Source organism: Spermophilus citellus (genome assembly GCF_964194105.1).
Source record: "Spermophilus citellus genome assembly, chromosome: 10".
Lineage (NCBI taxonomy): Eukaryota > Metazoa > Chordata > Mammalia > Rodentia > Sciuridae > Spermophilus > Spermophilus citellus.
The window spans coordinates 88,610,856-88,627,007 of record NC_138197.1 but is presented as its reverse complement, the minus strand read 5'-3'; the positions used below and the strand labels follow the sequence as shown (position 1 = coordinate 88,627,007).

General features: G+C 39.7%; 1 protein-coding gene and 1 long non-coding RNA gene across 4 annotated transcripts in view; both read left to right on the top strand.

Annotated features, from left to right (window-relative positions):
• LOC308658893 overlaps positions 1-16,152 on the top strand; it is a 558,609-nt gene that overhangs the window by 430,976 nt on the left and 111,481 nt on the right. The gene's annotated exons all lie outside the window — the stretch shown is intronic.
• The window catches only part of CPM (carboxypeptidase M), a 99,626-nt gene that overhangs the window by 34,756 nt on the left and 48,718 nt on the right, over positions 1-16,152 (top strand). For 2 of the 3 annotated variants that reach the window (XM_081309691.1, XM_081309690.1), the window contains exons 3-7: positions 1,635-1,732; positions 9,692-9,864; positions 11,180-11,364; positions 12,047-12,217; positions 15,697-15,849. In XM_081309691.1, coding sequence (XP_081165817.1) covers positions 1,635-1,732; positions 9,692-9,864; positions 11,180-11,364; positions 12,047-12,217; positions 15,697-15,849 — 780 coding nt within the window. The remainder of the gene's footprint in view (positions 1-1,634; positions 1,733-9,691; positions 9,865-11,179; positions 11,365-12,046; positions 12,218-15,696; positions 15,850-16,152) is intronic. The other variant, XM_081309692.1, reaches the window with a different exon arrangement.

Genomic DNA, 16,152 nt, shown 5'->3' with positions numbered 1-16,152 from the left:
GTTCTCTTTAATGCTGAATAGTATTCCATTGTATTTATATACCACATGTTCATTATCCAATCATCAACTGAAGGGCATCTAGGTTGGTTCCACAGTTTAGCTATTATGAATAAATAAATAAAACAAAGAAATTGTGTCCATCTACAACTAAAAAAAATATATGTTAAAAAAAATCATTGGGCATGGAGCATGTCACTGATCCAGGCTGAATGTCTAGATGTAGTAATCAAATAAATAAATGGAAGTGAACTCTACACTGAACAGGGGGCCATCAATCAGACAAACTGCATTTTGTGAACATTTTCTGAAAATTCCTAGTTACTGAATTTAAAGCATCAACTTGTTCATGACAAATTTCCCTAAAAAATTATTCTAATAATATTATGAGTAAATGTTGAAAAAGACAATCCAATATCTGCTTCTCCTTCAGCTACTCATTGCAACTGAGTGTTCCCCAGCCTGTAAGATCCCTGATTTGAGGAACTAAATCAGAAATTCTGCAGAAACCCTCTCAACATTAGCCTATTAGTTGCTGTTAAATTGTTTTCCTGGGTTCTTATATTCCACATACAGCTGAGTTATCACAGATAATTTGAACTTTGTATATACCTGATAGAGATCAAACATAATCCCAATCTCCAACTTTAAACTGTTTGTATTAAAAGCACCAGACAATTTTAGAATTGAAAAGGACTTCTTTCTTTGGTTGGGAAACCAAGCCTCCTGAGAGATGGATAGTTTTTGTTAGTGAAAGGAGCACTAGAATTGAAATCAAATAGACCAGGGTTCAAGGCATGGCTCTGGGGCTTAAGTTGTGGTCTCTTTTATGATCATAAGAAGTTTACTTAATATTTTTGATAATCAGTTTTCTCACTTGGGAAGTTTGATTAATAATCCATCTCAGTGGGTCATGACTGGATTGCCTGAGGTGAGGTGAACCAGGTACCAGCTGTGATATAGGCACAGACACAGTCCTGGCAGTTCTTGATGATCTTGTTTCTGCCCTTCCAGTCTAAAGCAGAGCTGGGATTTAGAAGTTTTCCTTGGTATTGTTAGCACAGGTTGTGGTTTCTAATTTACTTTGCAGAACTCATGCACATCAAAAACACAGCCACAGGGGGCTTGTCGCTTTAGCATTTGAATACAGGATTCAGGAGTTCTTACTTTAAAAACAATCTCCCTCCTGAGTTACATGTTTTATTACTGTTTGCTTTTTTCATTTTGTTTGTGCTGCAAGTTATGGCCCCCCTTCCAGTCAACCATCAACTGTAAGTTAACTTTGTTAAATTGTGTGCCTTCCCAAGATTGTTTCTGTGAGGCTCCAGGTTCTTAAAGTGAGGTATATAAACATTTTAGAAAAGTAAGATCTATGTAACCTAATAAGTGTTCAATTTCTAAAAATCACGTCCTAGAATAATAAATATTTGTGTTGAATTGAAAGGGTTTCCCTAAATTCTGACAATAAACAAGAATATGTTAAGCACTTAAAATGTTAGTTATATGAACTGAAGTCACCATGAAATGTTAAAAGTAAGGTGGGAAAAACAGCATCGCTGGTCTATTCTCATTCTCCCAGAGTTCATTTGTCATTTTAAGAGATGAACTTACTTTTCTCTTTTTTCTTCCCAATAAAGGTAGAAACCTATGGGTTCTTGTCGTGGGACGGTTTCCTAAGGAACACAGAGTTGGGATTCCAGAATTCAAATACGTAGGAAATATGCATGGAGATGAGGTATGGACATGGCGTGAATTTCTGCAAAGTCACCAGACACACTTCCCCTCAGGTCTCTTGAGGTCCATGTAAATGCTAAAGAGGAAACATAAAGAAGACTCACATATTGCAACAAAGAAGTAAGGCCCTGCAAGGTCTTTCTGTGAGACCTTCTGAAGGAGTTTAAGGAATCAGGGTCCAGCAGCAGCAAAGCCATTTGGTCATATACCTAGTGCCCTGTGAGAGTAACCTGACCTGTTTTTGTTCTTGAAGCTGCAAACAGTGCTCTAGCTCTCAACTCCTCCCAGCCAAGGCCTTCCATCCTTCCCAGGTTGATTGTGCCCCCATCCAAGTCAGCATAAAGGTCACCCAGCAAAGGAGCTCTATTTATTTGAACTCAGAACAATCAGAAAATTCCAAATAGCTATCCAGATTCCTAACATCTGGCTTTTGAATACTTTTGTGGCTCTTAATCCAATACTCAGTATTTTCTTTCTCTCCCTCCCTTCCTTCCTTTCTTTCTTTCTTGGATTGAACCCAGGGGTGCTTAACCACTGACCTATATCCCAGCCCTTTTTACTTTTTCATTTTGAGACAAGGTCTTGCTAAGTTGCTAATGGCCTTGCTAAGTTGCTGAGGCTGGTCTTGAACTTGCGAACCTCCTGCCTCAGCCTTGGATTACAGGACTGCACCACTACCCCTGACATACTCAATGGTTTCAATGTTCACTTTGAGGTAGCCACACTTAGGGTTCTCTCAGAACCATCATTCCACAGATACTGTTGAATGCCTTCATAGCGTCTGACCTCTTTTTCAAGTTAGAAGAAATAAATTCTTTTTGTTTCACAAAATATCCTTTTGCCACTCTTACCTGCCCAGCCATCTGGCACACAGTTGAAGATGTTCATCTCCCTTTCTCACCTTACTTCCTTAGACTTTTGAGAACATGACAACTACAGTATTTTCCACTTACCAGGATTCAATAAGACTGGGCAGTCAAGTGTAGAAAGGTAGTTTCCTGACATCACCATAAAAAAAAAAAAATATGCACAGGAATGTGCAGAATGCATTATAAAACATGTAATTTAAAGGAATGTCAGTGTAAATGCATATTCCAATAAGTACAACCTGCTCACTTGTTGGAACACTACAGATTTGCAATAGCCTGGGTGGCTTGCTCTCATCAGTGCTAAGCTTCCTGACCTGGCTTCACCCTCCCGGAGCCCAGGCTCCTGGGGACCTGGCTCCACCCTTCATGACGCACACAGCCTGCCCTTGCCAGACATGCTGACCAACCTGCCCAGCTTAGAGAAGGTACTTTTCTTGCAGCCAGAGCAAAGATGCAAACATCTGGCTCTCAGAAAAGAGTAGGTATCTTGGTGGCCAATGAAGTTTGATCCATCTGTGGCTTTCTGAACGTAATGCACTGTTTCTTTAAAAAAAAAAAAAAAAAAAAAACTTGAGATTGCTGGGAGTCCAACCAAAGTTGCATTTAATAAAACAACGATTAGAGTAGCCCAGATGTCTTTCCCTTTTGCTGCCCAGTCTATTGATCAAGGTCCCTTGGAATCCATTTTTAATAAGAGACAGATGGCACTCTTTTTCCTTCAGTAGTTTATTTATTGAATTCCTGGTGCTTCAGGAGTTGCAGTCTGCAACTCAGAAATTAACCCTCAGAACTGAAACTTCCAAAGATAAGAAGAAACATTGCCCCCCCCACACACACACACACACACTAATTGGCTATTCTTTCCATGCAGTTTCCCAATTCTCTGGTGTAGTTAGTGTGTCCATAATGTCAAGTCTCTCTAGTTCACCTGCTTATTTAAGGAATAGTGAGGACTGAGATTAGGCAGAGGAAAAAGTCTTGGTGTGTTTTGAGGTGAGGATCTGAAACATGTAAACCCCTTTCATGTCCCAGCTGGTAGAAGCATCTGTGGGCTCCATGGGACTGCTAAGAAAGTTATTATTTTTAACTTGAAGACTTCAATAGTCAGCCATCCTGGTGCCACTGGGAGTTAGAAAAAGCAATGGCCTAACCTAGGAGCAAAAAAGTCACTTGGCACAGGGTCTAAACACCACCTTGTTCCTTACTTAAGTCTTTTGGCACTGAAAGCATTCTCTGTTTTTCTTTCTTATTAAAAATCATTGTAGCTGGGCCAAGTGGTACACTCCTGTAATCTCAGCAGCTAGGGAGGCTGAGAAAGGAGGATCACAAGTTCAAAGCCAGCCTCAGCAATTTAGTGAGGCCCTAAGCAACTCAGAGAGATCTTGTCTCTAATAAAATATAAAAAGGACTGTGGATGTGGCTCAGTAGTTAAGCACCCCTGGGTTTGATCCCTGGTGACAAAGAAAAAAAGAAAAGCAAGATAAGGGGCTGGGGTATAACTCAGTGGTAGAGCACTTGCCTAACTGTTCAAGGCCCTGGGTTCAATCTCCAGCACTGAAAAGAGAAAAGAGAAGAAGAAAAAGTAATATAGTTAGTATTTTAGGGCAGTGATCCTTAACCTTCTCTAGAGATATTCCTTGTTACATTGGTACAAACTTTGACCTCCAACCTCAGGATCTTTGGATCTTCTGGGAGATTATGGACCTGATGTGGACAGTCCCTATAGTAGGTACATATATACTGAGGGGCATGATGTACAAGATTGGCCACATTATTTTTGAAATGTTTTCTCTCTCCTGTGTGCATGTATGTGGGCGTATATTGTTACCACTTGATATGGTGACTCTATGACAGTGGGAGCAGCAGCATCAGGAGTACCCAGTTTGGCCATTTTCCCCCATGAATCTCCACCTCTTTACACCTTGTTTTAGAGTTAGGTCTTTTCCTTATTAAAAATAATCTGTTAAGTTTTCTACTACATAGAAGAGAAGAAGAAAAAGTAATGTAGTTAGTATTTTAGGGCAGTGAAAAAAAAAAAAAAGCAACTTGAACTTTCTGTCTGATTATGGCAGCCAGGATTGAGTAAAGAAAAGCACAGAGAGAATTTTTGCAATTCAGAATAAACCATGAAGAACCTACAATTTGAGTGTATATGTTGGAAAATGACTCCTTCTACCTTACCTGGTTATTATGTTTTTAAAATAAAGATTAAAACTTAAAAAAAAAAATAGTACTGGAGATTGAACCCAGGGATGCTGTACCACTGGGCTACATTCCCAGACCTTTTCATTTTTATTTTGAGATAGGGTCTCACTAGTTGCCCAGGCTGGCCTCAAACTCTCTATCCTCCTGCCTCAGCCTCCCAGTAACTGGGATTACAACTACACATGACCATGCCCAGTTCCAATCTATTTTTTAAAAAAACTAAAGGCAAGACAGTAACTTAAAAAAAAAAAAAAGAAAGAAAGAAAGAAAAAATGTTATTGTGGACACAGTGGTACAGGCCCAAAGCCCCAGCTACTCTGGAGGCTGAGGCAGGAGAGGCAGGTTTGAGGCCAGCCTGGCAATTTAGCAAGGCTCTAAGTGATCCAGGTTTGGGTTTTACCACAAAACCATCTGAATCTGGAGCCTGAGCATTAAGCCTTATCCAGTGGATCTGCCTTTTTAACTGTCTTTGGAATGTTCTGATTTTATTGTTTTAGTTGCTGTATAGATCTTTGGTCTCCCTCAAACTAATTTTGTTTGGATGGATACTCAGTTGTTCCAGAATCATTTAATGAGAACACTTTGGCTTATGGAGCATACAAAACAGTAACAAGCTTTTAGAAGGAGCAACACTGAAAGAGATTTTCCCAGTTGCCTATCTTGGAACCTTTTGTCTTCCAACTTCCTGCTTGCTTCTCCTGACTACAGAGGAGTCACCCCTGGGAGCTTACAGACAAAGCATCCAGAGGAGCCTTTGTTCCCTGATGTGCCCGTACTTTATAAAAAAGCATGGGAGGAACATTTCTGAGATTTCATCTTCCTCATTTTAGTAAGTCTAGCAGGTGTTTTTCTAGTTCCTCCAGGCCCTGGTTTACATACACATTGGAACTTAAAATTGTAGAAACCCCAATTCTAGGTTTAATATATGCAGCCTCCTAATGACACACCTGAAGTTTAGTTAGACTTTTCTAACTGGAAGGATCGATGCCAGTACACACTGAATGGAGTCCTACTCTTCCCTTATTCCATAGGTATTCAGATTGTTTGGGGTTGAGATCTGTCTCCCCCTTGCCTTCCCCCACCCCCTCATTTGGCTATTGTCTCAATTTGTGGACACTAAAATCAATAATCTAAAATTGAGCTTTACTTAAAGCTCTGGTCATGTCCTGACGCTGGGAACATAACATCCTTGGCCTCAGTGTGGTTACAGGAGAGCCACCCAGGAGGGTCTCCATACCTCCTTCCTTCCTAAAGCTCTCTGTGCTGTTCTGTGCTTTTTATCTCACCACCCAGTGCCTTTATTTTGTTATTTTTATTTTTAGAAAAAAAAAACTATTTTACTTGGGCAATTGCTGGTTTGGTTAAGACCTCTCTAATTCTTCTTTAGTGGAAATAATGAAGTGAGGTATGACTGTGTTTTAAGAATTGAGTGCCTAGAGTTTTAAGCTCACCCAGCAACAGGTAAAGTATAGGTCAGACCTTGGATTCCAGCCCCAGTGGCCTTGACCTTGGGGCCACATCTTGATTACTGTGAGAGTAGGTATTTGAAGTTTTTCTTAAGTTCAACTAAACTACAATTCTGACTTGGGGGAGGAGGTAGCACCCTGGGAATTTAAGTTTCTGTTTCTTAAATGTCAGTTTTTACTATGATTGTTTATTTGGGTTTAGACTTTTGAAAAACCCATATCACATTTAGAATCTTACATTTAGTAACATTTGTTTATACTTTATTGTATTCCAGATATATAGGTTGAAAGAAAAAACATTTCCTACAAATAATGAGCATATTTTCAACCTAAAAATAAAGCACATTTGACTTTTACACATCTCAGTATAGAAACAGTTTATGTGATGCAATTTGTATATCTAAATGTTTGTACTTAGAGGGTATTTTAATGGTTTATGCAGACAATAAGACATAATATCTGAAATTGTGCCTGTCTTAGAAAGTCTGGGATGTGTAGTCACCATGAGATAGAGGTGCCAAATTTGTTCTAACAAAAATGTAAAAGCTTGTTCTTCCAAAACTTTTTTCCTCCACTTTCTAGATAGCAAACTGTTCTCAATTATACCACATGACTTTAAATAGTTCTTTCTGTTTAGATTTAGACAGAGCTAATGGTTATTCCAGGTGAAGTGTCAGATTCATTTTTAGCATGTAGAAGATTCCTCAAATAGTGATCTGTTTCTCCATCTCTTTTTGGTGAGGCTGAGCCAGTGTGACCAGATATTTAGATTTCTTGTCATAAGCAGAAATGTCAGCCCCCCCACATCCCTGTAAATTTTGTTCAGTACTGAAAATCCTTCAAACAAAATAACTATCATTTTGAACATCTCTTCTTCCTAAGTACTGTGGGTCTTCGTGTTTTCCAAAAGTTCTTTCTCAGGGTTGTCTTGATCTTGTACTGGATTTGTCAACAGTAACTAATTAACAATTACCAAATTCATGATACACCAGGAAATGTGCAAGATATACCAGGGATACAGAGGGAAATAGTTCAGATCCTTACTCTCAAGGCTTAGATGGTGAAGTAGGGAAGGGGTGCCCAGCTAGGTTAACTGTAACCTATGTGAGTGGCATTAGATAGCGTAGTGGTGGGGTGTGCGGGGGCCACATAGGCAGGTCGCTGAACCCAGATATGGGAGGCTAGGGACTGTATTTTAGATAATGGAATCTGTAGGCTCGATATTTGACCAAGGAGGATTAGCTAGACCATCAGGCAAATGAATTAAATCTGTAACACACCATTGTGGAACCCCGGAACTGAAGTTTCTGTCTGTCTGTGTCTGTCTGCCTTTCCCCCTCTCTCTTGCCCCCTACTAACGGTGTTGTGGATTGTTCCTTCAAATTTTCCCCATTGTGTTATAAACATGCTTTGAAGATCTAGACTCATTTTTATCTGTCTGGCAAATTCCAAGTTGGCTGAATTGAACTAAACCTGATGGAGACTTTATTTTCTGCCTTCTGGGTTATTGCCATTTTAACGACCGTCTGAATCACCAGTGAAAGGCTCCCCACGCAGTGTGTGTGCTCCAGGCCTCCCAGGCTCTTACTGGGGGTCCTTTCATGAAGTCCATACTCTCACAAAAAGGAAGTGAGCGTGCTGGATGAAAGGCCGGGTAAGCTAAGGGACACTGTTTTCACCACATTCTTTCTTAAAATTTGAACTCTCCAAGGTTTCATAGTCAAAGGCTTAATTCTAAAGTTTTAAAATTGGGAAGGGAAGGAGGTTTATACATAAAACATGAGTGAATGTTTGAGACATTTATATTAAAGTTGGGAGGAATTAATTTGAGTAATATTTGGTTGAACTCTGCTGTTACAGAGGCAGCAAGTATGGACCAACCGAAAAAAGAGATTTGAACTCCCTCTGAAATTTCATCTCTTTGCCTCAGCATTTTTCAAATTATCTGAAAATTATTCTTTGTCATATTCCCAAGGTTTTTATATACCCTCTCCAGTTGAGCACTTGTGACTTCTTGTGGTATATTGAGACAAACAGAAAATACTTTGATTACACACTTTTGTACCTGAAAGAATCATGACTTTATTGTTTTTATAAAAATGACAAAAAGATACTAGAAAGTAATACTAGAAAAATAAGAGGTAACAAGTTATCAGAATACTTTCACCCAGAATAACCTTTATTACTATTTCCCAGACACTTGTATATTTCTATTTTATATTATGAGTTGGTACTTTTAAGATGTATAAAATGTAATCATATTCAAATTGACCTAAGTATGATTATATTTAAATCTTTAAACTTAATCCTACTAAAATTTATTAACAGAAGAATAAAACTGAAGTGAAACTAAAAATAACTGGTTAAATTTTGACTGTAAATAGAACTGATGACTAGTTCTACTGTTAACTGAATTCACACTCAACCCAAGCCTTTTAATCCTGGCTTTCTTTACCTTTGGCTGGTGAATCTCATTGTCAGCTCTTGGCTTGAGTTCTTTTCTTTCTTTCTTTTTAAAAATATCTCTTGTGTTTTATTTTTTATTTGGTTTTTTTTTAGATATACAGGACAGTAGAGTGTATTTTGACATATTACACATATATGGAATAGAGCTTATTCTAATTAGGATCCCAGTCTTGTGGTGGTACATGATGTGGAGTTTCACTAATGGTGTATTCATATATGAACATAGGAAAGTTATGTCTCATTCATTCCACTGTCTCTCCTATTCCTGTCCTCCCTCCCTTCTCTTCATTTCCCTTTGTCTAATCCACCTGAACTTCTGTTTCTCCTTCCCACCCTCCCTAGCATCTGCATATCAGAGAGAACATTTGTCCTTTGGTTTGGGGGCATTGGTTTATTTCACTTAGCATGGTAGTCTCCAGATCCATCCATTTACCAGCAGATTTCATAAAGTCATAATAATATTCTATTGTATATACATATCACATTTTCTTTATCCATTCATCTGTTGAAGGGCACCTAGGTTGGGTACACCCACCACCCTTTTTAAAAGTTTTTTATGAGGCATGGTCTCCTTGCTAAGTTGCCCAGGATGCCCTCGAACTTGCCATTCTCCTTCCTTAGCCTTCTGAATAGCTGGGATGACAGGTATGCACTACTATAACCTGGCTGTAATTCTTTTTAAAAAATAATTATTCTTGTTTCAATCCCTATCCCCAAGATAAAAAGTAAACTATTTACAACAGAGTAATTTTGAGTAACAAATACTTTGCAGCACATCCAGGGATTGATTACCACTTGCCTGATTGCCCTGTGCTGGAGGAATTAGTGGTCCTATGGACTAGTTTTGGTCCAATATATCATGCATTCAGGCCCCTGCTGAGGGATTTGTGCTCCAGGCATGGTTTTCCTTATTGCTTCTGACCTAAAACACCCCCTTTCTCTTCCACCACACAGACTGTCGGGAGGGAGCTGCTGCTCCATCTGATTGACTATCTCGTCACCAGCTATGGGAAAGACCCTGAAATCACGAATCTGATCAATAGTACCCGGATACACATCATGCCATCAATGAACCCAGATGGATTCGAAGCTGTCAAAAAGCCTGACTGTTTCTACAGTAACGGAAGGTGAGATGGACTGGTCTAACTTTATTTTAAAACAAGACAAAACGGAAAGGCTCCCATTAGGTACCTGCTGGCCCTGGAAAGAGGAGTTAGATGACAGTGAAGCATCTCCCAGCCAGCACCCTGCCACAGTGTGCTGGAGCTCCTGCCTGCTGCTTGCAGGATGAATCTTGAAATCCTCAATACCGGGTGCCGCCTCCACTGGCCACGCCCCCTGCTCCCTGGGCTCCTGCCTCTCTGGTCCTTCTCCCTCTTCTCCCAGTACTTTCTGGGCACAGGCGTCTGGCACCTCCACTCTCTCTTTACCTCCTCCCGCTGCTGACATAGCATTTCCTCAAAGACTCCTTCCCTGACCTGTATCATATATTAGGCACCCTGGTATACTCTTAGGTCACCCAGCTCTTTACCTTCATAGCCCAATTTGTAGGGTCCAATTTCTTGTGTAATCTCTCTCTCCCCACGAAAAAGCAAGCTCCCTGAGGGCAGGGATCATGTCTGGTATGTTCATTGCGGTGAGCTCCCGGTTGCCTGGGGTAGTGCACACCCTCAATCATTAGTGGTTGATTTATTAAGCCAGTGATCTAACCACAAAGAAGAATCAGTCTTATAGTAGTTCTGGTTTAAACAGTTTCTGTTTCAAGCTGTCTTGGAAGGTTTAGAAATTTTCAAATGTTTAACATATATTTATATTTGTGCAATTTAGAAATATTTTGCTTTACTAAAAATAAAATCTCACCACTGGATTCTCTTCAGTTTTAGGGTTTTTTTTTAGCATATTTAAACATTCCACTTTTTATAAATATAAAATAGCTCAGTCCTCCTGTTGTTTCTGCTACATAAGGAACCATTCTTAAACTGGTGGGTTGAAACAATAGCTTTTTTTTTTTTTTTTCCCTGTAAGTCAGGAGTTTGGGCAGAGCAGAGCAGGGCCAGAATGGCCAGTCCAAGTGCCTCACCTGGGTCCTCATTCTGGCTGTCCCCTGGGCTCTTCATTTCTCCATGTGGACTCTCCATGTATCTACCACTGGAGTCTCAAGCTCCAAAAGAAAGTTTTCTAAGGGCAAAAGTCCCAGAATGCAAAGACTTACCAAAAGCTTCTGCTTAGGTTACAATAGCTAATGTTCTATTGGTAAGAGCAGGTCAGACAGGAGGAGGAGACCACGTAGGGTGTAAATGTGTGTGGTTTGTTGGAGGCACCAAGGCTGCCATCTACCACATTTGGGAAACACCTGGAGCCTAATCCAAAGGTCTTTGCACTGCAAGAATCTTTTCCCTTGTAACAACATCAATGAGCCCTAAAAAGTTCTTTCTTTTAAAGGGAAAATTATAACCAGTATGACCTGAATAGAAATTTCCCTGATGCCTTTGAATATAATAATGTATCAAGGCAGCCTGAAACTCTGGCAATCATGAAGTGGCTAAAATCGGAGACATTTGTCCTCTCTGCAAACCTCCACGGTGGTGCATTGGTGGCCAGTTACCCATTTGATAATGGTGTTCAAGGTAAGCAAATGTGGGACGCACTCTGGCTTTCTAACTGCAGAGCAGAGCTACAAATGTAGTAGCTGCAGAGCAGAGCTACAAATGTAGGAACCCTTCTCCCATTGCTTAACATCTCTGGCTGGGTTAGAAGGAGCTTTAATTTCCCAACCCTAAGCCATCCTTCCTATAAATTCTCAAGCAGTGGATGTGCAGTGTGGCTGAACTGAAGCCAGTAGTGTGATATTCATGAGTAAAATAGTAAAATCTGACTTAGATCACCTCACAAGAGGCTACATGGCTAAAACAAAATAAAACTAGAACAAATTACATTTCTTTGCTAATCATATGAATGGTAATTGCTGACTCCTTTTAAAACTCAAGGACTTAAAATATTACTGGCTTCCTTCAACCCCCTGAATACCTAAGGAAAGTTTGCCAACCTTCAGAAATCAGCAAGAGTACCAAGAGGATGTCTAATTTTTAAGCTGATTTAGGAGAAATCTGGATATGTATCCGACTTATTTTGTGAGATATCACCTTGTATTTGTTTATTAAAAAGTGGAAAAAAGAATAGAGGGAGCATTGATGGAAATGGGTGGATCTCTCCGTGGAAATGAGAGCATTTATGTGCAACGTGAGTATGTATTTGCTAACATCTTACTACAAGTTAATTGAAAGGTCTTGATGTGTCTTTCAAATGCAGCAACTGGAACATTGCTCTCCCGAAGCTTAACTCCAGATGATGATGTTTTTCAACATCTTGCACATACCTATGCTTCAAGAAATCCCAACATGACTAAAGGAGATCAGTGTAAAAATAAAATGAACTTTCCCAATGGAGTTACAAATGGTTACTCTTGGTATCCACTCCAAGGTGAGTTTCTCTTCATTTCTTCCATTCTCCTTATTGTCATCACCCAAGGGCACCAGCTGGTTTGTGTCTCTCAATCTTCTCTCCATTAGCTAATACCACAGAAGCAGTGGAGATGAGAGATGCTCAGACATGTCCCTCACTGCCAATGGCCTTTTTTATTCATTCAGTTATTTATTCAATATCTGCATGCTCTGAGCCAGAACTGTACCAAGAAAGATGAACAAGACACAGCAGATCTTACCCTCAAGGTTAAGGCAAATAAGTAATTGTGATTGTGTAATTAGAATAAGAATGAAGATTTAGAAAAGATACCTGTGTACCATAGGGATATATACAAACCAGTAGATACACAATAGCTACACAAAAGCCAAAAGACAATAGGGAAATTGTGAAGACCTTAGAGAATTGCAATGCTTATGTCCCATCTCACAGGGACAGTTGTTGATACTTAGATCCAGCTTATTATTGCCATGCAGTAGTGGAGAACCAATATGGCTAGACATTCCAGGTTATGAAAAGCTGGATATCAGGAAGAAGTACCCTTCTTAGAAAGCTACTTTGCAGGCTCAATAAAAGGGCTTTTCAGGCAGGACACAGCAGACAGGGTCCTCCAGTTTCCACCCTTGGAATAGGATGGCAAGAAGGAAGGGAGGGAGATTACCATGTGGGGAACATGGAAGGAAGATATTCTTGCAAGAAGGAGTACTGTAAACAGAAGCCCAGGAGTATCTGGGAACTCACACTAGTATGAGAACTGAAAAATATTAGGAGGGACAAAGGGCAGAAGGCCAGAAGGGGATACAGTGAGCTGGAACTGGAAAGTATTCCCTTCCAGCCTGGCCAGCTGGCCCTCAAGCTGCAATTCTGCACACAGGCCACTTCCAAAGGTGCCTTCACAAGTTATCACTTTAGATGCACAGGTTGCCAGTAATCTTGCACAAGCTAGTACTTTGTGTCTGGACAGCTCGTTGACAGCTTTCCAGATAATGTAAATAAGCATAGATGATGATTGAGGGCATGCAGCCAGAAGGTCCAGCTAGACACCAGAACTCCCCAAATTCTCCCTGCTAAGATAGGCCCCCCGTTCCCACCCTAGGTCTCCACCCTAGTCTTGTTCTTCCCTCTTTGGAGCTAGAAGAGGACCTCACTCCTACTCAGTGGCAGAGTCGTCCTTAATGTTCACTGTCTATAACTGAAGACAAATTCAAATGTATAGGAAATCAGCTAAAAACCCAATAGTTACTATTGGAAATTTCCCAAGTATGTATGTATGAGCTGTGTATCCTTCTCAAAAAAAAAAAGAAAAAAAAAGGCAAAGCCAGCTGCGTTGGAGTAGAGAGCAGAGCCTTCTGGCCCTCCTACAGGTTTTATTGCCAAGCATGACTGGCTTTATCTAGAGCTTTGATCACCCTCCATGCTTGGCATTTTCAATTGGGAATACTTTGCTAGGGATCCTTAAAGCACACCAGTTTTGCCCTTTAAATTCTTTCTACCTGAGACATATCCATCCAGTCAAAAATATTGTTTTCTTTTCTCTCTTTTCCTTATTGTTTTGTTTTTTGTGAAAATAAGTTCAGAGAGAAATATAAAAATCTATAAGATAGGCTTTTCCTGGCTAGAATCTGGGCCTACACAGTTATTACTTGATATCTAGTATTTTTCATATTTTTTAATTGTTGATGGACCTTTATTTTTATTTATTTATTTATTTGTTTGTTTGTTTGTTTGTTTATTTATTTGCAGTGCTGTGAATCAAACCCAGTGACTCACACATGCTAAGCAAGCGCTCTACCATGGAGCCACAATCCCAGCCCAATATATCTAGTATTTTTTTTTCGAAATAATTTGATTTATTCAATCACATGCCACCACCAGGTGTCCAGTATATTATTATTATTACTACTAGGGATTGAATTCGGAGGCACTCAGTCACTGAGCCACACCCGCGGCCCTTTTTTGTATTTTATTTAGAGACAAGATCTCACCAAGTTTGTTTAATGGCTTGCGAAGTTGCTGAGACTGGCTTTGAACTCACAATCCTCCTGCCTCAGCCTCCCAAGCCACTGAGATTATAGGCATGTGCCACTGCGCCCAGCTACCTATATATAGTAGTATGTATCAGTATTCTGATATACTCTTTTAATCATTTTCTTGAAATCAAACTGTTTTTCTACTTCAGTGCTTCCAAAATATCCTGATGGAATTGAGAATACATATTTTCTTGTGCAGATATCAAGTGTAGCAAATTAAAATCTACTTCCTTTAAAGTTACTGTTATTCCATCAAATCCAAGATGACATTGATTGTAAAATATGATAAACCACCAGGAAAGGAATAAAGTGTTTTCAGTTAAAGCCATAATTTTTTCAAGCATGACATTTAAGATATCTCAATTCAGAGAGATTAAAATATGAAAATATTTTATCTTAGAAAATAAAATTATAATAACCCTTTGAAAATAGGGTTTTCAGAAGGTTAAAAACAAAAAGATGATGTAAGCACTGGCAGCACCAGAAGCCACAGAGCTCTGGGTATTTTTCCTCCTGAGAGTCAGTGGCATTCTTTCTCTGACCCCCACAAGCACCTTGGCATAATAGGTAAGAGCATGGGAACTCAGGCTGAGTGCTGTGGCACCCAACTATATTCCCAGTGACTTAGAGGCCAAGGCAGGAGGATCACAATTTTGAGGCCAACCTTAGCAACTTAGTGAGAGGTCCTGTCTCAAAATTAAGGGGGAAAAAAAAACAGCTGGGGTAGGGGGACTGCAGATATAGTGGTAAATTGCCCCTGGGTTCAATCCCCAGTACCAAAAAAAAAAAAAAAAAAAAGGCACAGGAGCTAGGGCAAGGTGGCCTACACCCTAGTCTCTGTTGTCCACAGGCAGGAATTTCTGGACATACGACCTAACATCTGGGATTGTATCTCCTGCTCTGTATAAGGCGGTAATAATTGTCATAAGGATTCAGTGAGTTGACCTAACGCACTTTGAACAGTACCTAGCAATAGTGAACACTAAGTAAATGTTGGCCATTATTATTCCCTTAAAACTAGTGTTCTTTGCTTCATATAAATGAGTTTACAAATGAATGGTTTGTAGATATATTCGAAATTCTATTCTAGTTTACATCCATTTAAAATGTAATTTAAGGAAGAAGTGGAATTTGAAGAATCCTTTCATAATATAGAACTTTTAAAAATAAAAATAAAAAAGGAGCCTTCCTCCACCCCTCATTTAATTTTGATGCACAACTGAACTTTAGTCAACTCTGATCCAGTTTTGCATATGGAAATATTTAAGATGCCTAGTCATGACTCGTCATGTCAATCCTTGATTTTTCATGCTAATATGTCAAATTCGTCTTTTCCCGTTTACATTCATTTCCCCTGCAACTGTCTCATCCACTCATCCCCAAGGTCTGTGATACTTGGCTTCACCCCAATTTTAGGCCTTAACGAAACCTAAATATGCTTGTTTGTAGGTGGAATGCAAGACTACAACTACATCTGGGCCCAGTGTTTTGAAATTACACTGGAGCTGTCATGCTGTAAATATCCTCGTGAGGAAAAGCTGCCATACTTTTGGAATGATAACAAGGCCTCATTAATTGAATATATAAAACAGGTGCACCTAGGTTTGTAAGATTTTATTATTCCCTGTTAACACAAAATAGAGCATCTGGCAGGACCTTTGGGCTGAGCAAATACAAGTCTTTAATTATGTGTTCCAGGTACAGCCTCATTTCAGTACCAGAATTCATACAGAATTCTCTCTGTACGGGTATCTGCAGTGTGAGAATACAGTGTTCCTCCAGCAAACAGGATATTACTCTTTTACATGATCTCCCAAGGAGGAAAAAGCCAGGTTTGCTTGTTACTTGCCACACAACATTGGACATTACAATTTTGCATTTTTTCCCAGAAACCGGGTGGTGATC